Source organism: Panicum virgatum, chromosome 7N (genome assembly GCF_016808335.1).
Source record: "Panicum virgatum strain AP13 chromosome 7N, P.virgatum_v5, whole genome shotgun sequence".
NCBI lineage: Eukaryota > Viridiplantae > Streptophyta > Magnoliopsida > Poales > Poaceae > Panicum > Panicum virgatum.
Window position 1 is genome coordinate 50,040,781 of NC_053151.1, and position 22,617 is coordinate 50,063,397.

The window sequence follows — 22,617 nt, forward strand, 5'->3', positions numbered from 1 at the left end:
GTTGTCACGACCCAAAAAATTCTAGCTCTGCCCGGACAGTCCGGTTTCCCACCCGGACAGTCCGCTAGTTCCCCTGTTTTGGCGTGCTGCGTGTCGAGCGAGGCCTTCGACGCGCGCCGGCCATCCTCGGTAAGCGCGTGCCGGGGGAAGCCGCAGCCAATAGCCAAGCACCACCACGCCGCGCCGCTTAACTCTCTTGCGTCGTCAATTTGTCCACGGCTCCATCCCTTGAGCTGCACTGTCTCTCGTTCTCTCTCGCTCAGCTCCACCTCCAACCGCAAGAACACCATCCATCGATCCAAAAATCCGCCCAACTCCCTCCATGGATCCCAAATCCCTCGCACTTGAAGCTCCCCAACCTTTCTCGCTCCCTCCACGGCCCCTCAAACTCGAGATCCGACCATCATCTCGCCGGAAATCGTGGATCCCCCAATCGCAAGTTCCAGTTCCGCCCTAGATTCACCTCACCGTAGAACTCCCTCTTCCGGTCACCGTTTCCTCGGCCCAGCATCTCAAATCGGCTGTAGGTGAGCTAGTGATGCTTGTGCTCTCCTCGTTCTTCCTCGTTCATCGAGTTTCCGCGCTCGTTCGCGTGGGTTGCCGCCGCTGCGCCATGGTCGCCGCGTCGAAGTCGAGTCACGGACGGTCCGGCTCTTTGGAGCGGACAGTCTGCCAGTAACTGGTCTGCCCGGTTCAGTTAACCGGTCTGACTGGTGGTGGCTGTCAGCGTGCGCAGACCGGTCTGTCCGGTCCAGTTAACCGGTCTGACTGGTGTAGCCCATTTGTGCAACTTTGCCGATGTTCAATTCCGCTGAAAATATCCATTCAGAAGTACTATTTCATGCATATCATTTCATGCATTTTAGTTAATGCACAATCTTGGCATCGAGCTAATCCTTGCATTGCATTCGTGCATCATAGTGACTGAATCGTCGGAGAACGAAACCGTGGAGCCCACCGAGCCCGTTGAGCCCGAACCTGGAGTCCAGTTCGTGGTCGGACCCGAAGTTAACCAAGGCAGGCAGCTAAGCATAATTCCTTGCACCTATTTAATTTGATTAGTTTAGTTATCTCATCGGGTAATGTTGGGTATATAAATTATGTACGTATTACATTCTTGTACCCACTTTAATGCATTGTCCTTTTTTGATTGGTTTATCCATGTACTTGTCACTTGTTAGTCAGATAATTATTTAACTTGACTAGATGCTTAGCTCTGCTTAGAATACTCATCTTGCTTACTAGAAAGAACAGCTGGAGTATCACATTTACCGGTTACCCTTGATCGCACTGGTTTGGTTTGGTTGTTAGTGAAGTGGTAGTACCGAGATTCGAGCGGAATGGTAGGGCCTAGAGAATGAAGTCACATGGGCATAGTCCGCTTGGATTGATTAAGGACCGAGTGGATGCCATTGGTCTTGAGCACCTTTCCGTGCTACCACATATCCAATATAATGGTACGGATGAGCCAATTATCTTCTTTGACTTAATCATTGGGGCCCGGTCCCAGATACGTAGCCAAGGGCTATGCAGGGAGGCTTAGCGGGTCCCCGAGTGGAACTATGTATAGGAAAATTTAGAGATGTCCTCGGTGGAACTAAGTCTCCACGCGCATCTAGCTCTTGGATATGAGCAAACTTTTGGTTCGTCGAATTCTTCATAGAGAGTTTCGGTGTTGTTGGCTTTGGGATCATGTCATAGTAATGACCTTATGTTTGTTATGTTACTCTCTTAATCAACTAAAATATTCTGGGTGTTGGGCAAGATTAATTAAATTTACTAGGTAATAGTCTAGGCAGCTCCTGCTTATGCAATAATTACTTAACCCTAAAGCCTTTACTTGAGCCTTTGCATGATCCTTATTTATTTATTCGTGTAAGTCTTGCGGAGTACCTTTGTACTCAGGTTGCTTCTAAACTTAGTTGCAGGTGAACCCGAAGTGGTGTTCGGCCACTTCTACCCCGCCGATCCTGGTGCGGGGGAGGAGTAGGTCGTTGAGCCTGTGATGGTGTCCGAGAGAACATGTAAATATAATAATCTTTAAGTTTCTGTATAATATGGCTTCCGTGAGCCCAAAGCTTATGATGGAGATTAGTTTGAACATTCCTATGTTGAATTTGTAAAATTAAGTTTTGAACTCTGATAATGTAAAACTGCTCTTTGTGGTTCATTGGCTATGTGTTCGATTGTAAACGGTATGTGTATATGCTGATTCTGGGAGTATGTTAGAGCACATACCGGGACTACCGGATTTAATATTATTTTAGGCGAATGACGTGTCGGTTATTCGTGTCTCTAGATGTGGGGTAACACGTGGCACGCTCTCTGGAAAGTACGTGTTAACTCTCATCTGAAAGATAATGACTGGCGGTTCGTTTAAAATAATATTAAATTGTACGGTTGTCAGCAACATGACAACATCAGATCTATTTTCGTAACATCGACATAAAAGACTTACAATATTATTCCGCAACATTTGAAAAAAGCATAACAAACACTTGCGACATGCAACAAACCAGAGGAAGATGGCGATGGCGACTGCGACCCTGGGGTGCTCGCCGACGAGGAGGTCACGCCGCCGGGAGAGCTCACGCGGCCTCGTGGGCCGCCGCCCCGGAGCTCCCACAACCGCCAGCGCGGGCCTCGCCGGCGGCCTTGTGCGCGGCCACCTCGGAGCTCCGGTGGCCGCCTTGCATGGCGTTGCGGATGCTCCCCCTGGAGCGAGTCGAGAAGCGTCCGCCTGGAGGCGAGCTGCTGCTAGCGCACCAGCTCCTGCAGCGGCGACGGCCGACGCGGCGGTCGAGTCGAAGAACGTCTGCATGGAGACGAGCATCCGCGGCTTCCTCTGCTGCTGCCTCTCCATGGCTGCCTAGCTGCTACTGGCCGTCGCGGCATGGTGGTGGAAGCAGGAGGGAGAGACCGCTTGACTAGTGGTAGTCTCCAGGAAGATGAAGCGTTAATGGGAGGGCTCCGAGAGAATGAGATCGTTTAACTTGAAGGCTTGCGAGCGGGTGAGGCGCGTCCGACGCATCGGACGGCCGATCTGTAGCATTACCGAAAAACAAATTCAGCCCAATGTTGAAGAGGCAAAATGGACTTTTTCCCTTCTTGTATGCATAATGCATATGGTCCAACAATCATTCCTGTGAAGGGGCCGCCCTGAGTCGTCAGCTGGACTCCTGGCCCATACTCCATCACGGGCTCAGCTTGCGTCTGCCGGCAGCCGGCCTGCCCGAGCGCTCGCCTCTCCTCTGCCCGAGGCCCCGAGCGGACGCGCGGCCGCCCCTCTCGGCTCTAGCCTCGACTCTGCGCGCGCCTGAACCCTAGGCCGTAGCTAGCGGGCTAGCAGCTGGGGCGGGCGCGCGCGGTGCCATCGACGGCTTTGAGGGTGGCAGTTGGCGGCCTGTGGCTATCTCTACTGTCAGTCTCTCGGCTTCTAGACCGGACGGGCAGGCGGCAGCACATCTGCGTCTCAAGGCCGGTGCGGTCAGGCGGAGGCTCCTGCAGGCTCGTTCTGGACTGCGTGCAAGCACAAGAGCAGAAGCACAAGGTCAGTTAATCAGTTTGGATTCCCAATCCGGCGAGACGATCTCCCATTTTTTGCTCGAATTGAACATATTAGGTTATCGGACTATTTATGCCCATTTTGTAGATTTGAATTACTCGATGAAGAGGTTCAAATTTTGAAATTGTTTCATTTTCTTGCTCCTACACCTTCTCAGCTATGAAAATCATCAAGACAGAGTTGAGAAATAAGATGAGGGATGATTGATTGAATCATCGGATGATATGCTATATTGAGCGAGATGTTTTTGCTAGTGTTTGTGGTACAATTAGACTTGGAATTGAGGATATACTCTAAATCATGCAATTCAAACACTTTTAGACTATTGCTATTGTTATTATCGGTGTGTGCACTAGTTTGACTGCTTTTAGCACTTTGATTAGTGGCCCTAGGCGTGAGATTCCGCCAGCTTCGCCACTGCTAGCTGCAGCAGGCCAGCAGCCATTCCGGGTTCCGGCATCTAGCATCCCCAATTCTCCAACCTCCACTGCCCAATTGCAATCCCCTCACTGGTCTCTCTCTCTCTCCCCCCCTCTCTCTCCCCCTCCCCCCCCCTCCCTCCCTCCCCCTCCCTCCCCCTCTCTCTCCCTCTCTCCCTCGGAACGAGATCCTCTGCAGTCGGCGGATGCTGACTTTTCTCTGCAGTTGCCGTGATCCACCGTCCAGCAGCAATCCAACGCCTCGCTCCCAGATGGCTCGCGCGCTGCTCCCTGCAAGAGTCTGGCTCAGCTCGCTCGCGGCTGACGACGGCTCGATTCCCTCTTCCCCTGTCCTCTTCTCATGCTTACTGCTCGTCGCTGCAGCGACGACGAAGGACTGCCGATTCGACAAGCATTTCAGGCTACACAGCAAGCTAGTTGTGGTTGCTTGCACTTGCACAAGACGCGTCTGCAGGCATGGGCTCGATCGGGCTTACCTCTTCGCCCTCTTGGGGTCCCGGATTAGCTCCGTGGAGGCGGCAGCCTGCCCCGTCGCTGGCGCTTCCGCATCCGCGGCCTCGTTCCGCTCGTCATCGCAGACATTGGTGGCGCCGCCTGTGGGGGCATCGCCGCCGCGCTTGTCGCCGCCGCCGTCGCTGCTGTCGCCATTCTCGGACCCCAGCGCGGACGACGACCCGCCGCCAGCCTTGTCGGGGAACATGGACCTGAGCTGGTCGTCGTCGAGGCGCTCGAACTCGCCGGCCGCGCTGTCCGCGGGCGCCACCTCGACGAAGGCCACCGAGTCGCTGAGCGACCTGCGGTGCGCACGCCCCGCCGCGACGCTGCGAACTCGGCGAAGTCGTCCACCCACGCCGCGGCCTCGTGGTGGCCCCCCTCCGGCCAGTGGTGAACCGCGGACGGGATCCTGGGCGACAGCTGCGCCATGCGCGCGCGCAACGCGTACACGGCCGCCGGACGATCCGCCCGCAGAACCCCGCGGTAGCTCGCTGGCAATGCGCACACCACTCCGCAGTAGCTCGCTGGCAATGCGCACACCGGCCGGCAGCGAGTGACCCAGCTCTTGTGTTAGCTCAGCCTCCCGAGGGAGCTCGACCGCCGCCTTGCTCACCCGCGGGAGCTCGCCCGCCGCCGATGGAGCCGCTGCCGACCTCTCCTTCAACCTCGACCGGCTGCGCACTGCTCCGCCCTCCCTCGCTCCAGCTGCCGCCCGAGCCCTGCTCGCCCGTCGCCGCGCGCCCGCCGCTGCCTCCTCCGCCAGCGCGACCGCGGCGAGCGGTAAGCAGGAGAAGAGGACAGGGGAAGGGGAATCGAGCCGTCGTCACCCAGGGGCCGCGAGCGAGCTCTGTCGAAAAACGCGAGCCAGCCTCTTGCAGGGAGCAGCGCGCGAGCCATCTGGGAGCGAGGCGTTGGATTGCTGCTGGACGGTGGATCACGGCGACTGCAGAGGAAAGTCAGCATCCATCGACTGCAGAGGATCTCGTTCCCTCTCCCTCTCCCTCTCCCTCCCCCTCCCCCTCCCTCTCTCTCTCTCCCTCTCCCTCTCCCTCTCCCTCTCCCTCCCTCCCTCTCCCTCGCTCCCTCCCTATCTCTCTCTCTCTCTCTCTCTCTCATGGTGGCTGCGCTGCCTGCCTCCAAGCTTGATATGCTCTATGACTCGGCCTTCATCTGTGAGGCTGTACTCAGGTCCAAAATTCACATATTCTGCACTGCGTTATTCATTCTCAGTGCTTTCATGATCTTGATCCAGTTAAGCTTGCAGGTCTCTCTCTCTCCCTCTCCCTCTCTCCCTCCCCCCCTCCCCCTCCCCCGCCCCGCCCGCTCTCCCGCCCTCCCTCCCGCCCTCCCTCTCTCTCTCTCTCTCTCTCTCTCTCTCTCTCTCTCTCTCTCTCTCTCTCGCACCGCAATCTCACTTCTGAACTCAGACATTGAGTGATTCATTGAATAATTGGTGCATACATTTGTATTGCTGCTGTGTGTTATCCGGATGTTTAGCTATGAAGAATGGAAACATTGTTGAATACTTGAATTCAGCGTATTATGGGACCTTTGTAGCTATGTTCCTGTAAATTTAGTTACCGGTGATTGTGAATGTTTCTTGTGGTACTTTTGCTCTGGACAATTTTTTTTTGGTTGGGAATGGGAATACCCAACTTTGAAATCCTGGCTCCGCCAGTCTTAGATATTGGCCCTAGGTGTCGTGTGGATTCACCAATCTTGGTGTGCAATGATCCCAGTCCTCCACAATTTCAAATGAAAGTTAACTGATAAAAAAGTATCTCTAGGTGTTAAAGAATTGGGGATTTAATATTGTAACTGAGATTGATCAGATGACTGTATTTTCAAACTAGCCAATTTGGAGCAAAGAAGGATTTAGAACCCACCCTCTGTTCTCCATAGTTGCATCAAAGATGCCGCAGGTATTGGTGGTGGCGCGGAACTTCATGGATATGGTGGCTGCGCTGCCTGCCTCCAAGCTTGATATGCTCTATGACTCGGCCTTCATCTGTGAGGCTGTACTCAGGTCCAAAATTCACATATTCTGCACTGCGTTATTCATTCTCAGTGCTTTCATGATCTTGATCCAGTTAAGCTTGCAGGTCACTTCCACCACTGGCAAAGAAATATGCACTGCAGATGCTGTACGTGTTGGCACCGGTGACCGCTGCAGCTATGGAAGAGTGGGTGCTCAATGAATATGCTGCCAAGCATAGGGTTGCCATTGATAAGCTGCTCCAACTTAGGGTCTTTGTTGAAGTGCGCGATAGGTAAGACACCATCCATCTCCATGAGATACTGGGCATTTTTGACTTGAACTATGAGCAGACCATAACTCACCTGGACTTGATCAGTTATGAGTGGACTAAAAAACGGTGATACGCTGATATGTGTCTCACCTTTGTTCTAGTGTTTTGATTTCATTTATTACCTTTTTCTGCATTCATGGGATATTAGATTTTTCACAGATAGCAAGTTGCTAAATTTTCGCAAAAACTGTTTTGCCCCATGACAACCAATAACACATGTTTTGTTCAAAGCAAGCAATATTTTGCACTTCAGCCACAAATTTGCATTCTTCCTATCGTAACCAAGTGGCTTTCTCTGTGCAGTATATTCATGTATGGAAACATGTGTTGTTGTAACAATGTATTAAGTCGTGATACATCCTTCATTTAATCATGATGAAGTATCAGTAATGCAGGAAGTATGATCAGTATTTACATGCTTGTGGTGGATATGTTGTTAAATTATCATCATGAGATGGCCATGTCTTTAGAGGCAAAAATTTACACATGGTTACTGATTGGTTGAGCAATGACACTTATAGATTCTCATGTTTCTTCACTTCGGCTTAAGAGATTATCATATATTTATAATGAAAAGAGGTTATCTTATGAAATATGCTTCAGACATGATGAGGGAATGTTTTGTTTGAATATAGGAAAAAGTCTAAATTACTACCCTCAACTATAGCCAAAGTCTGAATAACCCCCTAAACTATCGTTTGATTTATTTTACCCCCCAAATTATGCTTTTTGGTTCAAATTACCCCCTTACATAATTTATCTTTTTTCATTTCTCCATGTATAGGTGGAGTTTTAAGTTGAAATTTTACAAGATGATAGTACGCATCATAACACATGTTAGAAAAATATATCATAATTTTTTTATCATTATTGTGATATGTTAGAATATTTAACAAAAATTAAATATTGGAGTTCAAAATTATATAAAAAATAAAGTTGAAAAATTATAAATTTTTTCTAAAATATGCATCCTGATGTCCACTACCACCCTACAAAATTTGAGGTTAAAACTCAACTTGTGTATGGAGAAACAAAAAGAACAAATTGTATTATGGGGTAAAATGAACTAAATGACATAGTTTAGGGGGTAAATTGGACCAAGTTATAATTTAGGGGGTTATCCGGACTTTGGCTATAGTTGAGGGAAGTAATTTAGACTTTTTCCTTGAATATATGTACGGAATTCTTATGTATATTGATGGCTTGGCACGATTCCTTATTTCTGATGACATTCACACTATTTTATTTGAGCTAGAGAAAATTGATTGTAATGATTTGATTAATCATAGTGACTAGCTCTTTAGTAGACTTCTCTGGAATGCTGCTAACTTATTACTAAATATTTACTGCTACATTGATTGCTGTGCTTAGCACAGCAAAGCATGCTGGTGCATGGTAAAATAGGCCATTCCTAAATCTCCTGGTTTTTCTCTGTATATAGACGAAAGGAGGTTAGCTACAAGATGAATCAAAAGTTCCAGGGTAACATGCAGAAGTATTTGGTTGATGGGTATGGTTTTCTCAACTACTCTTCTTTGTTTGAAATCACATGGGTGATCCTTTCTCAAACTTAGAGCTGCTATGATGGTCTCAGCAATACAGCTTTGCTGCATGTGTTCTCCATAATGTATATACACACACCAAGTTAAGACTTAGTAGTGATTATGCCGCCTTATGAAATTACCCTGTGTCCCGCTAATATCACTACCACATGGAAAAAAAATTGAACTCTTTCCGCATGGTGTTTTGCGAGCAAGAAAGTAATTCACTCTACCACTGTTTATATGGAAAGAAGATTGTTGTATAGTGGTCTGTACATGTTCATTTTTTTTTAAAAAAAATCTAGAATGATATACCTTGAACTGGTGATGTTTAAGCCTTTTGTTCTATGATTAATATTTGTGGACCATATTAAGTATTTATCATACCACTCTTACTTCTTTTAGTTTTTATTGCAGTGGAAGTTTACCAAGGGAACCGATACCATTAAGTGTTACTGGTAGATTGCCTGCATCAACAGATCTGGAAGCCTATGCTCTTGATCAATGGGAGGTTAGGATGACAAAGCTTAACTCAGAATGTGTTTACCACGCCTCCTTTCCACTTTTCTTTATATCGTATTTTCGCTTACCGTGTTGAATCCGATTCTTAGAGTAACTCTCGGAAGGCTTCCAGTGTTTATTTTCCTTAGTGAAGGCTTATATATATATATATTTTCTATTGTAAGCGAGTATGGCCGGAAGATGATTAGATTGATTAGGGTGCGGAGCACAGTACAGATACATATAGGCAAGGATGCCGCCACGTATGGTAACAACCCAATCAGAGGGATCCTTGCCTATCCTAACCAACACATATCCTAGGGGGGGCGCACCTGGACACAGGTGTGGCGCCCAGCCCCAATGGCCAGCAGGCCGGCTAAGCTAGAGGCCCGTGTGCCAGCCTATACATGTCTCTCTAACACGCCCCCGCAGTCTGATCGTCGGCAGCGCGGACGTTCAGACTGGACCTGAACTCCGTAAACACCGAAGACGGAAGTCCCTTGGTGAAGATGTCGGCGTACTGAGATGATGTGGGAACATGCATGACGCGGACATCACCAACAGCAACACGCTCCCGCACGAAGTGAAGATCAATCTCAATGTGCTTGGTGCGCTGATGCTGGACGGGGTTGCTGGACATGTAGACCGCGCTGATGTTGTCACAATAGACTAACGAAGCGCGCTGGGGAGGCGCATGGAGCTCAAGGAGAAGCTGGCGCAGCCATGTGGCTTCGGCAACACCATTTGCCACAGCGCGGTACTCAGCTTCAGCACTGGATCTGGACACTGTGTTCTGCCGCTTCGACGACCAGGAGACCAGGTTGTCCCCGAGAAACACTGCATAACCCAATGTGGATTTGCGAGTATCCGGACAGCCTGCCCAGTCGGCATCGGAGTACACAGTTATCTCGCTCTGTGAAGACGGTCGGAGGAGAAGCCCCAGGTGAAGTGTGCCTCTGATGTAGCGCAAGATACGCTTCAATGCAGCAAGGTGAGGCTCACGCGAATCGTGCATATGCAAGCAAACCTGCTGAACAGCGTAAGCGATATCCGGTCTGGTGAAAGTGAGGTACTGCAAGGCACCTGCAAGACTCCGGAACTCAGAAGCGTCCTGAACCGGTGGGCCATCAGCCGCCAACTTGGGGTTGGTGTCCACGGGAGTAGAGCGCGGCTTGCACTCGGTCATGCCAGTGCGCTCCAAGATATCCAGCATGTACTGTCGCTGAGAGAGGAGAAGGCCTGTGCCATGGCACCTGACATGCATCCCCAGAAAGTGGTGCAGCTCACCAAGATCCTTCATGTTGAACTCCTGCTGTAAGGCCCGAATAGTCTGCTGGAGAAGAGCTGATGAAGAGGCAGTGAGGACAATGTCATCCACGTAGAGGAGCAGATATATAGTGTCAGTGCCGCGGCAGTAGACAAACAGAGAGGTGTCTGACTTGGCCTCGACAAATCCCAGGCTGAGCAGATAAGCTGCGAAGCATCTGTACCAAGCACGAGGAGCCTGCTTCAATCCATAGATCTGTTGAGCTGACAGACATAGTTAGGATTAGTAGTGTCCTCAAAACCAGCGGGCTGTGCACAGTAGACTGTCTCAGAGAGTGTGCCATGGAGGAAGGCGTTCTTGACGTCCAGCTGGTGAATGGGCCACCGGCGAGAGAGCGCCAAGGACAGAACTGTGCGGACGGTCGCTGGCTTGACCACAGGACTGAATGTCTCGTCGAAGTCCACACCTGGGCTTTGAGGGAACCCGCGAAGAACCCAGCGAGCCTTGTACCGCTCCAAAGAACCATCAGCCTTGAGCTTGTGCTTCAAGATCCATTTGCCGGTGACCAGATTGGTGCGCGGCGGTCGAGGGACCAAATCCCAAGTGTGGTTCTTCAGGAGAGCATCATGTTCTTCCTCCATAGCCGCCCGCCAATTCGGATCGGCAAGGGCGCTACGGAAGGTCTTCGGAACCGGAGACAGAGGGACCGCGGTGAAGAGCGCAGGCTGCCGGAAGCCGAGCTTCACACGGGTAACCATGCGATGCTGGTTGACGACGGGGGGCACGGGTACAGCGCCCTTGGGCAGAGGCTGGGCACTGGTGCTGGGCGGCGGTGGTGGAGCAGGTGCGCCGCGCCGTGTGTACACACGGTCGAAGGGCTGCACCGGTGGGAGAGGCTGCACCATCCGTCGAGGAGAAGAGTCGGCGGGTCCTGCCGGTGCGGCGGCCGAGGCGGCCGGACTGCGCGGGGCGAACCCTGGCGGGACCGTCGGGGTCGTACGTGGCAGCGCGGAGGTCGACGCTCCAGGGGCCGCGCGTGGCAGCGCGGGGGTCGACGCTCCAAGGGCCGCGCGTGGCAGCGCGGGGGACGTCGCACCGGGGGCCGCACATGGCAGTGCGGGAGAGGGCGCACCAGTGGCCGAGGTGGGCACTGGCACCGACACCGAGGGCGGTGGTCCTGCAGGAGGCGCCGTGGGAGAACCTGCAGACAGAGGGGTTTGTGACGGTCCTATAGGAGCCGGCACAAAGTCAGTAGAGTCGTCCAGAAAATCATATGCCTGTGGCGTGGGGTGTGGCGAAAGCTCAGAAAAGGGGAATGTGGACTCGTCAAACATGACGTGTCGGGATATGATGACACGGTTAGACGAGGTGTCAAGGCAGTGGTACCCTTTATGGTGAGCGGAATACCCAAGGAAGACGCACGGAAGAGAGCGGGGCGCTAGCTTATGTCTTGCCGTGGCGGTCATGTTGGGATAGCACAGGCAACCGAAGACGCGGAGGTGGCTGTAGGATGGTGGCGATCCATACAGAGCCATGTGTGGTGTCGACATGGCTAGCGTCTTGGTGGGGAGGAGGTTCCGGAGGTAAGTGGCAGTGGACAAGGCCTCGACCTAGTAGGAAGGTGGCAAACTCGCCTGGAATAGGAGCGAGCGGAGGATGTCGTTGACTGAACGAATGATCCTCTCTACGCGGCTGTTCTGAGGCGAGGTGTAGGGGCATGACATGCGCAGGTGTGTGCCATGGGTGAGGAAGAAGGTTTGGGCGCTGGAGTTATCAAACTCGCGCCCGTTGTTGCACTGGACAGCTTTAACGGTGGCACCGAACTGTGTGGTCACATAAGAAAAGAAGTTAGTTAGGGTGTCATACGTGTCGGACTTGAGACGCAGAGGAAACGTCCACAAGTAGTGAGAACAATCATCAAGAATGACCAAATAATATTTATAACCTGAGACACTAACGATGGGAGAGGTCCACAAGTCACAATGAATAAGATCAAACTTGTTTATGGCTCGGGACGACGACACCCGAAAAGAAAGACGGGTGTGGCGGCCGAGTTGACACGCATGACATGGGGATGAACTAACATCTTTATTACATGACAGAAGCATAGAAGCTAATTTGGCCAGGGACTCCTGACCAGGGTGACCCAGACGACGATGCCATAGAGTGGAGGTGGAGCCGGCAGCTAGGGCAGTGGCAGCAGCAGGGAGGTGAAGTGGGTACAACGGTCCGGAGCTATTGCACCTGACGATCACGTTCTGAGTCCCAAGATCCTTCACAGAACCACCAGAGGGGTCAAATTCCATTGAGCAGTTGTTATTAGAAGTGAACTGGCGCACATATATAAGATTCTTAATAAGTTTTGGAGAGACAAGAACATTATTAAGATGCAGGGGTCCTGACAGGTGTGCTGAGCCAGTAGAAGTGACGGGGAGTAAGGATCCATCACCGACAACAATAGCTGAGGGAAAAGGGTACCGCTGGGGAAAAATATGTGAAAGAGAGCGAGAATCAGAAGCCATGTGGGAAGTAGCACCTGAATCGAAGTACCATTTGGTCTGCTGCGGTTGGTTCAGCGTCATGGTGCTGAAGGTGGACGCAAGAGACTGTTGATCCCAAGACGGCTGACCGGCGGGGCTGTAGAAGCCAAGGAGCCCAGCCCACGGGTTGGGCGCGCCCCACTGAGGAGCCGGGCCGAAAGCTCCTGGGCCGGCGGCGGCCCACGGCGCAGGTGGCGTCGCGGGGGCGACGAAGGAGGCCGATGCAGGGGAGGGCGCCCCCTGCTGTTTTGCCAGTAGAGCGTGCTGCGAAGCGGGCCGGGCGGAGGCCTTGGACCGGGCCACATCTGAATGGACCCGGTCCAGGGATTGTAGAACGACGGCCACTGCCCGGCCGCCGGTGCGCCGCCCGCGGCCTGCCCAGCGGAGGAGCTGACGCTGGAGTCGCCGCCGCCTGAGGTGCCGCGCTTGGAGTCGGAACGGCCCGCGCGCTTGCTCCGCCGGTTCCGGCCACCGCCAGTGGCGCCCCCGAAGCCGCTGCCGGAGCCGCCCTCGGCCTTGGAAGGGGGTTGCTGTGGAGCGGAGGAGCGTGGCGCAGGAGATCCGGACGAGGCGCCGCCAGCGCCCGCGGCGAGAAGGGCGGTCGGCGCAGCAGAGTGCCGCTGAGCCGCGGTGATCTCCTCAAGCAGGAGATCGTTGCGGACGTCAAGAAACGTCGGGAACGGGCGCCCGCGACGAAGATGGCGGCCGATGTCGTTGAAGTTCTTGTTGAGGCTGCGAATCACGTTCAGCACCAAGGTGCGATCCGTGACAGGCTCACCGAGGTCGGCGAGATCGTCGGCCATGGACTTGAACTTCCTACAGTAATTGGTGATGGACAAGTCACCTTGGAAGAAGTGGCGGAACCGGGCGTCGAGATGCAGGGCACGGGTTTCGCGATTGCCGAGAAATTGTGCCTCGATGGCGAGCCAGGCCGCCCGTGCAGATCCGCCGCGCCCCATAACGGCTTCGGCGAGTTCGGCGGAGATGGTGCCGTGAAGCCAGGAGCGGACGACGCAGTCCATCCGCTCCCAATCCGGAGAGGAGGGGGGTGGAGCGTCTTCCTCGATGTGGTCCTGGAGGGCAAAGCGGCCGACGGCGAGCAGGAACTGCTCGCGCCACCGCGTGTAGGAGCCGGAGGAAGCGTCGAGGACGACGGGTTTGAGGCTGCGGATGTTCTGTACGCCGGCAGCTTGGGCGTGGAGGTTCAGAACAGCGGCAGCCTCATGAAGGAGCATGGCGGCGCGGACGTCGTCGGCGGGAGGGCGATCGGCGTCGCGTTCCTGGTCGGCGGCCGCGGCCGCGGCCGTCTTGGCGAGCGCGAGGGCGGCCTCACGCTTCGCCTGGCGCGCCGTGCGCGCGTCTGTGAGACGCTGCGGCTCGGTGGCGGCCGCAAGACGCTGCTGCTCGGCGGCGGCCGCGGCTTCAGCGTCGTCGGTGGGGGGAAGGGTGCCGGCCATGGCGCAGCCAAGGTGGCGCGCGGCTAGGGCAGCGGAAGGAGGAGAATCACGGGGGAAACCCGGACTCTTGATACCATGTAAGCGAGTATGGCCGGAAGATGATTAGATTGATTAGGGTGCAGAGCACAGTACAGATACATATAGGCAAGGATGCCGCCACGTATGGTAACAACCCAATCAGAGGGATCCTTGCCTATCCTAACCAACACATATCCTGGGGGGGCGCACCTGGACACAGGTGTGGCACCCAGCCCCAATGGCCAGCAGGCCGGCTAAGCTAGAGGCCCGTGGGCCAGCCTATACATGTCTCTCTAACATCTATTTTCTCTTATAATAGTGCTTCTTGTTGCAATTGATCAATTCATCTCAAGTTGAAAAAGGGACAAGCTTCAGCTCCTCCATGATGAAGACATTTCAGCGTGGCCTTCTGAGTTCAAGGTTCCATCTTGCCACCTTGTCTTGACAGTTAGGTTAATTTCTTCTAAACTAGCGGCTGTCAAATGCGTTTTTTTATCAATAAGTGATTGGCAAATTGCTGTAACTCTTTATTTCTTCTAGTACAATCTACAATCAAATAATATATCCAATACCATTTTCTACAATTTTATATAGCAAATCAGCAATACACTAAACAGACAATAGTAACTAGTAAATTAGAGTTGATGTGGTCTGACAACAAATTGCTGTCGGTTTACTATTCTATTTCCTGAATATAAAACTTGATTAACTGATGATCCTAGCAGATGATTCGGTTCATTAGCTTGGTCTTATTTTGGTTAAAATAGTCAAGATATTTGTTAGTCATGTTTAATGTCCATTAGTCATGTGAATCATTTAATTCTCATATTTTCATCTGCTGTTGCATGTTGTCCAGCTTTGTTATATATGTTTGCTTCACTGATATAAACAATTTCAACAACGTGGTTTCCTGATTTGGCATGTTCGCAGGGATGGTGAAGCTCCAAAGTTGACTGAGAATGGCTTCCAATTTCTTGTGAGTTCTCAGCTTTCAGCTCTCATCTAATCCGATAATTGACATCTTCCCTATTTGGTTCTTATTATTTTCTATTAAACCAGCTGATGGAAACAAATGCACAACTTTGGTACATAATGAGAGAATACATTTCCTCTGCAGAGGTATTGGTGGCACATTCTTTTTATATTTTTTTCAGTTCGCCTTGATGACTTTTATGTTGAATTCGTTGTTGATTATTCATGTTATTGAATATAGGAACGTGGAGTGGACCCTACGGAGCTGATATCATTTCTCTTGGAACTTAGTTTTCATAAATTGGGAGCGGTAAAGTGATCTTTCTTCCTAAAGATCATGTTGGCACATGTAGATAGTAGTCAACATTTTGTCCTCGGAAAAATTCTATGTCCAGAGCACCTTGTCTTGTGGTGATATGTTACATGAATAGGAAAATGAAGTGCTTATAAATGAAATATACTAGAAGAGCATCTTGAAGAAGTTGTAACTGTTCCACTTCATCTAACATTGCAGGAAAATCTAGCTTACTTGCTTGCTTAAGAATGTTTGAAAAGAAATTAGTCATTGTAGTTTTGAGTCTAATAAAATAAAATCTACCAGCTTCTTATTCAAAGTCTGCTGTCTGAGGTTGAAAATTCATGGATATACTTTCTGTTTGCCTTGTTCATGTTTCAGGCTTATAGTTTGAACACTCTGACTGATGTGCAAAGAATTGCCATCAGGGATCTTGCAGAGTTGGGATTAGTCAAGCTGCAGCAGGTAGAAATTCTATTTTTGTTCCCCCCTGATCATCTTGATGATAATGACGAGTACTGAATTTCAGGGTCGAAAGGATAGCTGGTTCATTCCTACCCAATTGGCTACAAATCTCTCAGCAAGCTTGTCAGATTCATCGTCTAGCAAAGAGGTTGCATAATATATCTTTCCCTACTGCAACTATTTATGTTTTCCAAATCTTCTCTGTAACCTCCACCTACTTGTCCCCTAATCGATGATCAGGATGAAGAATGTATTACATTTCATCTCAGAGTTGATATTGGTAATGTTGTTGCAGGGCTTTGTGGTTGTGGAGACAAACTTTAGAATGTATGCATACTCTACTTCCAAATTGCACTGTGAGATTCTGCGCCTTTTCTCAAGGTACATGAGGGTACATATGAGTGACGTAATCTAGCTCCTCAATCTACCACTTTTTCATTAAAGATACAACATGGTAGTTCACTACCTCCTGTTCGGGAATTACTTGCTTTTGTCATGTTGCATGCAAAGAGAGCAACTGATCTGTCATAACTGCATGGGCTCTGTACTCTTTCTTAAAGCTTATTTACCTGATGCACTTGAGTATAGGCCAATTCGGTTGGTCAAGCTATGCAGCTGCTTGTTTATTTGTGCTGTTGACCTTAACAAATTAGACTGCATAAGTTAAGCTTCTAGTGTAGTCCAGTGCTATTCTGGTAAAAAAAATGTAACTTAATAAAGCCAGCTATAGACATCTCTTGGAGCTGCTAAGCCCTTCAAAATTATGGTGTCGTAGCCCATAGGCGGCTTGTAGATCTAGCTGTTTGAACCACCTGCATCTAAAAATAATTGTTGTCCTCTTTGCACTGTTGGCTGTAGTGCATTAGCCCATATGGTGCTTTGCTGCCTTGCGCTATTGCCTTGCTCTATAGATGGCAAGGAGGAATTATTTTGAGCATCCTACTCAGATTTATCTGAGGTTCAAAGATCTGAAACAGAAAATTTGTTTCGAATGAGTCAAGCTGGCAGGTTTTGTTCTCTTGTTCCAAAGGCTTGATTATAATGGCATGGTTAGTTGTTTGTGCACTCATTTTGGAACGAAATTATTGACCACATGCTTTTCTATTCAGGGTGGAGTATCAACTTCCAAACCTCATCGTAGGAGCTATTACAAAAGAAAGTATTTATGGTGCTTTTGAGAATGGAATAACTGCTGAACAGGTAATGTCAAGAATCTAGATTGTACTACTTCCATGCTGTTTTACTTTTAGTCTTCAATGCATGCAGTCGAATATTCTTATATAACTAAAAATGTAATGGTCACAGGTGTGTTTAGTGGAGGTATCATTGCAACAAATACATTGCATCCATACACATGACCTTTTTTTAGGACATTTTCATTTGAAGTTTGTGCCCACTAACAGACCCAAAATTAATTATGTTTTTTTTGGCACTGTGTAAATTTTGTTAACATTTTTTCTCCACCAGCTTAGCTTCTATTCTATTTCTTGTCTTGTATAAAAGCAGCTACATTCAAAATCTAGCTTGCATCTTGTTTCAAGACTGATTGTCTTGTTTTTCAGATAATTTCATTTCTCAAGCAAAATGCTCACCCTCGTGTTGCGGACAAGATACCTGCTGTCCCGGAGAATGTCACAGATCAGGTAAGAAGCGAGAGTTCCCACTCTTTTGACCGCCATCACTTGCTCTGCAGAAACAGTACAGTGTAAAAGTAATTCAATACTCATATATGCAGATTAGGCTGTGGGAAACTGATCGTAACAGGGTCGAGATGATTCCATCACATTTATATGAAGATTTTCCTAGCAAGGTAAACACAGTATTATCTGTACCCTGCATCTTTGTCTGAGGGTAATCGTCAGACATTTACTTGCCTGCTGTACTCAGTGATTTTTCTCGTAAACTGACTGTTTACTTAACTCTGCTCCCTTATGCAGGAATGGTTTGAACAATGCTGTGATCACGCAAGGGATCATGGATACTTGCTCTGGGAGGACTCAAGGAGGATGAGGCTGATTGTACGAGGGGAGTTCCACCCTGAAATGAGGGAGTTCCTCCGCAGGCAAAGATGAAAGGGACCATGTGCTTGTTCTGGTTCGCTCCTTCATGATTGATGGAAAGGGCCATTTTGGATAGAACAAGCAATTTGTGTGCATATAGCTCCTCGACGCAAATGCCTTCCATTTATACTAGTCTGCCAGCATGGCTCTTGTCTGCAGATGGTTGCATACACTGTAGGCATCTAAGCTTAGTTTAGATTACTGAAAGTTCCATTTGTAGTGATATGATTAACGCGACACTGTGAGAGCTAGTTTGGAAACTCAAATCCTCTTGGGATCCCTGACTTTTCCTAGAGTGAACAAGCCGTGGAGGTATCATTTAAATGAGACATTTCGTTCTCCATGGGAGATTTTTCTTTCCTGGGTTTAGCTCCCCCTGCAAATTAGACCTGAGCGGGTGACAGGAGTGGTCTTTGTTTGTTTGTCTAACGCGACACAGAGAGTGGGTGACGCCCAGGAGTGGTCTCTGTTGGTTTTTTTTTATCTCTGAGACTGATGATCCAGAGTCTTGAGTATCCTCAGCTGGTGGCTGGTGCTATAAAACCTAAATGACTCTGAAAGAAAAATATTCATTTTTTTAGGTTGTGATTTCTATAGAAGATATTTGCTCTGTTTGGCTATTTGTGGCTGGTGGTTGGTGCTGATTTATTGTGAGAAAAAAATATTACTAGTGGTTGGTGCTGATTTATCGTAGGAGAAAAATACTGCCGAATGGCTGATGCTTAAAAGCGCATGTGGGAATCCATTGTTTTTTCCTTTTTGAGAAAAGAAAAACAGAGCAGCTCCGTAGTCCGTATTCCGTGTGCGTGTGGCGTGCGGAGCGAGCCGCCATTTCCTTTCCCGTCCCCTCCCATAGGCCATAGCATAGGAACGAAATCGACGCCCGATTCCACTGCTAGGGTTTTAACTCTCTCGCCACCTACTCAAAAAAAAAAAACTCTCCCGCCACCAGCGCCGCCGCCGCCGCCGCCAACCCCAGCGAGAGCCCCGAGTCCACGAAGCCATGGCGGGGAGGAAGCGCAAGTCCGGCTCTGAGAAGCAGCCGAAGCATCGCCTCCCGCTCGGCGCGGATGCCGACGCGATCGCCGCCGCTTCTAAGCGCCGCCGCTCGGGCGCCACCAAGCAGCACCAGGCGGGCGTCCATCCCGTCCTCCCTCAGCGCCAAGATCCTCCGCGAGGCGCGCAAGCAGCAGCAGGAGGAGATGCTCGCCGACTCTGGCGACGAGAGCCCCCCAGCCGCCGCCGCCGCCGGGGCGGCCGCTGGGCCGTCCACGTCGTCCTCGTTCCCGGTCCCCACTGCGGATGACGAGTACGACGACGTCGACGAGTTCGACGGGTTTGACGCGCTGAGCGAGTACGACGGCGGCGAGGTGCGTCGCTTGCGAGAGTAAAAGTGAGCAGCTAACTGTATGCACAGTGACTGAGCTTGTGTCTGAGATGCGAATTTGCTGGCTTTGTGGTGTTGGCAGTCTGGCAGATGGAGATCAACGAAGAGGATGAGAAGGCCCTTGCTGCCTTCATGTCAAAGGACAAAGCTGCCGAGCGCACACTTGGTGATATCATTCTCCAGAAGATCAGAGAGAAGGATGCCGAGGTCTCAGCGGGTGCGTATGCCTTTTGAACTTGTTACTTCTCTCATACTTGGAATTGTAGCCCGTTCAGCAAATTTTGAAATATTTTTATGTAGCTTTAACTGCATTTTTTTTTGTATCAATAGAATTAAATGTGTCGTAAATGCCAACAAACAGTATTTTGTTGATTATAAAATTGTTCATGTTTGTATTTCTTAGCACAGAAGGATGGCCTCGTGTAAAATTGGACAACAGCATCATTGAACTTTATAAAGAGTATGTGTCTGCCTTCTTGTTTACTGTGAAAGAAATATTACACGCGTTCGATCCGAGCTGACTTTTGTGTAGGGTTGGGAAGTTCTTAAGCCGATACACAAGCGGGAAGATTCCAAAAGCATTCAAGCGCATACCATCATTAGAGTGCTGGGCAGAAGTGCTGCAGCTAACTGAGCCAGAGAATTGGTCCCCCTAATGCAGTATATCAAGCAACACGTCTCTTCTCTTCGAACATGAATACAAAGAATGCTGAACGGTTCTATGAAGCCATTTTGCTCCCTCGCGTTCGCAATGACATAAGGCAGAACAAGAGGCTGCATTTTGCGCTCTACCAATCGCTCAAAAAGTCCCTTTATAAGCCTGCAGCATTTAACAAGGGAATTCTGCTGCCACTCTGTCGGGTAATTGTTCTCTTCAGAGATCAGCATTTAGTAGAACTAGTAACTTGCTGAACTAATATCTAATTGTTCATTTGGATGGTGAATGATTGCATCTCTTATTTGGTTATGCAAAATTATTAAATTTCTTGTAAACAACATTTCCTGATGATTGGTAATTGAAAGAAGTTATACTGTATAACACAATTTGAGAAATCGAATGATAGCTGGTTCTTCTTCCATCTCTTATTATGTCTACTATCAGGCATATTTTTTTGTCGATTACTCCATTTTTCTTAATTTAGTCCAGCAGCACAAACGAGTTATTGCTTCACCCTTTCCTTGTCCATTTCATAAGCTCTCCTAACTGCAGGAAAGGAATTGCACTCTCCGTGAAGCAGTGATTATTGGGAGTATTATCCAGAAAGTTTCCATTCCATTTCTTCATGCAAGGTCAGCTGAATAGTGTATGTCATTTATGCCCAAGATGATTTGAGTTAGTGTCTCATTTTCAACTGGTATTTGGATTGGAGGGAGTACTGTGGAACCACCAGGTACGTGAGTCACATCAGCTTCTTTTGTATTATTTCATGGTATATTAGTGTTTTTTGCATCTTTTGTGAAGAGGTCAATTTGGTAAATGCTCAATCTTTTTTCATCAGAAACCATTTGTTATTGAATGAACTTTTTTGTGTATTTATTCATGATGTCCACATAACATCTACAATCTTTATTAAAGCTGTTAAATGTATATGATGCAGAAGTTCGCCATAGTCTTTCCTTTGTTTCTCATTCTTGCCTGTACTTTCTTCTACATTCTATTCAACCTTAGTTTGCTAAATGGTTCCTATCACTCTGCCCAGGCCAACAGTCTACCAGCATAATCCCATTTTATATATAGTTATTATGTGTAAAGTTAGAAGTTTCTGGCAATTCTGCGTGTGATCTCCATTTGTCTATCACATAAGATAATATGTACTATATTTTTGCAATGCAATGATGTTGTTTCCATGAATAATGTGCTGCTGCCTTGTTTGACAAAAGGGTGCATGATGTTTACTAAATGTATCGCATTTCTCTTATTGTTTAGTTCTTATTACCTTGAAGATGTTGTAATCTAAGCTCTCTCTTGCAGTTATTTCATCAATCTATTTCTAGACAAGAAATATGCATTGCCATATCGGGCGCTTGATGCAGAGCTTGCTCATTTCATGCGGTTTCTTGATGATGAGAGAGTCATGCCTGTTATATGGCATCAATCACTGCTTGCCTTTGTGGAAAGGTTAGTGATGGATCTGTAGAATTGAAAGCATGTTTTTGCTATTCCGAAACTGGTCGTCCTTTTCCTCATGGTATGGAGCACTATAACTTTCATGCTTCAAATGTGAGAAGTTCCCTTTATGTTCTCTGTTCCATTAGTTTATGCATGTCTTTGTTTGCTGGGAGCCTGGGACAAAGTGTTACACCTAGAAAATTTTCTTTCGGAATTGTGCCTTTTTGGTTGTTTATGTGGTTCCAGCTTAAAAAATTCGGAAGTGTGCCTGTGTGGTTTCATAGTCTGAATGTGTTCTTTGGTTTATGTTTCTCCAGCCTCTTGAGTTCCAATGATGAATGTGACTGTGAATTGATTGTTGGTTTCCAAGTGTCCTTGCTCCCTGGTTTACTCATATACTTCACACTAAAATTTTTGTGACAGATACAAGAATGAATTGGAGAAAAAGGATAAGGAGAAACTTGTACGTTTGTTGGATCACCAGAAGCACTATTTGGTAGTTACTTTGGCCCTATCATTTGTAAATATGCATGGACATCAAAGCACTGTTTACAGAATTTTATGAGTTAACTGATATGTGATGATCCCTGAAATAGGTTACTCCAGAAATTCGAAGGGAACTTCGGGGCAGCTGCAACAGGGGGGGTGAAAAAGATAATAATCTGCAGACTTATATCCTTTTCAGTGCATGGCTTGTTTTACATGCATTCTATATTCGTCAGTTGAATAGAAAAAAGAAACTTATTTGAATTTTGTGGAATTGAAAATTTCTGCAGCTCAGTTATTTTTTCTTTAAACGAAATGCTGGTTAGTATTTTATTGATATCTGTTTAGTCCTTGATCATTTTCCTTAACATTTTGTTCTTACCCTCGCCAATCTCCGTCATCACAAAACCTATTGAGGAAGACAAGTGGGACATACCACAAGTGCCAATGGAGGAGGATTAGTCTGTTCGAATATTTCTTCACCGCTGAGTGTCATTCCCCATTGTCAATTTTTGCGCAACTTTATTGAGTAACGTTTTGTATAGAGAAGTGCTGTAATGAATATTTACATGTTTGAAATGAACTTGCCATGTAAGATGTCCGAACCTCTATATGTTGTTGTGGGGCCGACCTGGAACACACATGTAGCTCATTCTATGCGATGGGATGAAATTAAGCTGAAAGTTACAAAGACTACGAGACGGCACAT

The 22,617-nt window shown here is 48.7% G+C and overlaps 1 protein-coding gene and 2 pseudogenes across 4 annotated transcripts; 2 read left to right on the forward strand and 1 right to left on the reverse strand.

Annotated features, from left to right (window-relative positions):
• Positions 1-3,189: 3,189 nt before the first annotated feature.
• LOC120683506 (general transcription and DNA repair factor IIH subunit TFB2-like) lies at positions 3,190-18,505 on the forward strand. Of its 4 annotated transcripts, none has more exons than XM_039965584.1 (17): positions 3,228-3,550; positions 3,949-4,077; positions 6,403-6,526; positions 6,603-6,770; positions 8,251-8,319; positions 8,768-8,861; positions 14,453-14,553; positions 15,064-15,109; positions 15,193-15,252; positions 15,347-15,415; positions 15,782-15,865; positions 15,930-16,013; positions 16,161-16,246; positions 16,975-17,065; positions 17,428-17,508; positions 17,601-17,675; positions 17,803-18,294. In XM_039965584.1, the coding sequence occupies exons 3-17, from the start codon at positions 6,414-6,416 to the stop codon at positions 17,935-17,937; spliced, it is 1,356 nt and encodes a 451-aa protein (XP_039821518.1). In that variant the 5' UTR covers positions 3,228-3,550; positions 3,949-4,077; positions 6,403-6,413; the 3' UTR covers positions 17,938-18,294. The 4 variants fall into 4 exon arrangements, with proteins under 4 accessions (XP_039821516.1, XP_039821518.1, XP_039821520.1 ...); XM_039965586.1 differs by having other exon boundaries at positions 3,958-4,077; XM_039965582.1 differs by lacking the exon at positions 3,949-4,077 and having other exon boundaries at positions 3,190-3,550; positions 17,803-18,505.
• Positions 4,230-4,929, reverse strand: LOC120683507 (annotated as a pseudogene).
• A 266-nt stretch (positions 18,506-18,771) lies between the features above and the next one.
• Positions 18,772-22,604, forward strand: LOC120683508 (annotated as a pseudogene).
• The last annotated feature ends 13 nt before the right edge of the window (positions 22,605-22,617 follow it).

Excerpts from the sequence above, each read along its gene's own strand:
- LOC120683506 (XM_039965582.1), top strand. The coding sequence starts at position 6,414 with ATGCCGCAGGTATTGGTGGTGGCGCGGAACTTCATGGATATGGTGGCT. Across the intron at positions 15,253-15,346 it reads AATACATTTCCTCTGCAGAG|GAACGTGGAGTGGACCCTAC; the intron begins GTATTGGTGGCA and ends TATTGAATATAG. Across the intron at positions 15,416-15,781 it reads GTTTTCATAAATTGGGAGCG|GCTTATAGTTTGAACACTCT; the intron begins GTAAAGTGATCT and ends TTCATGTTTCAG.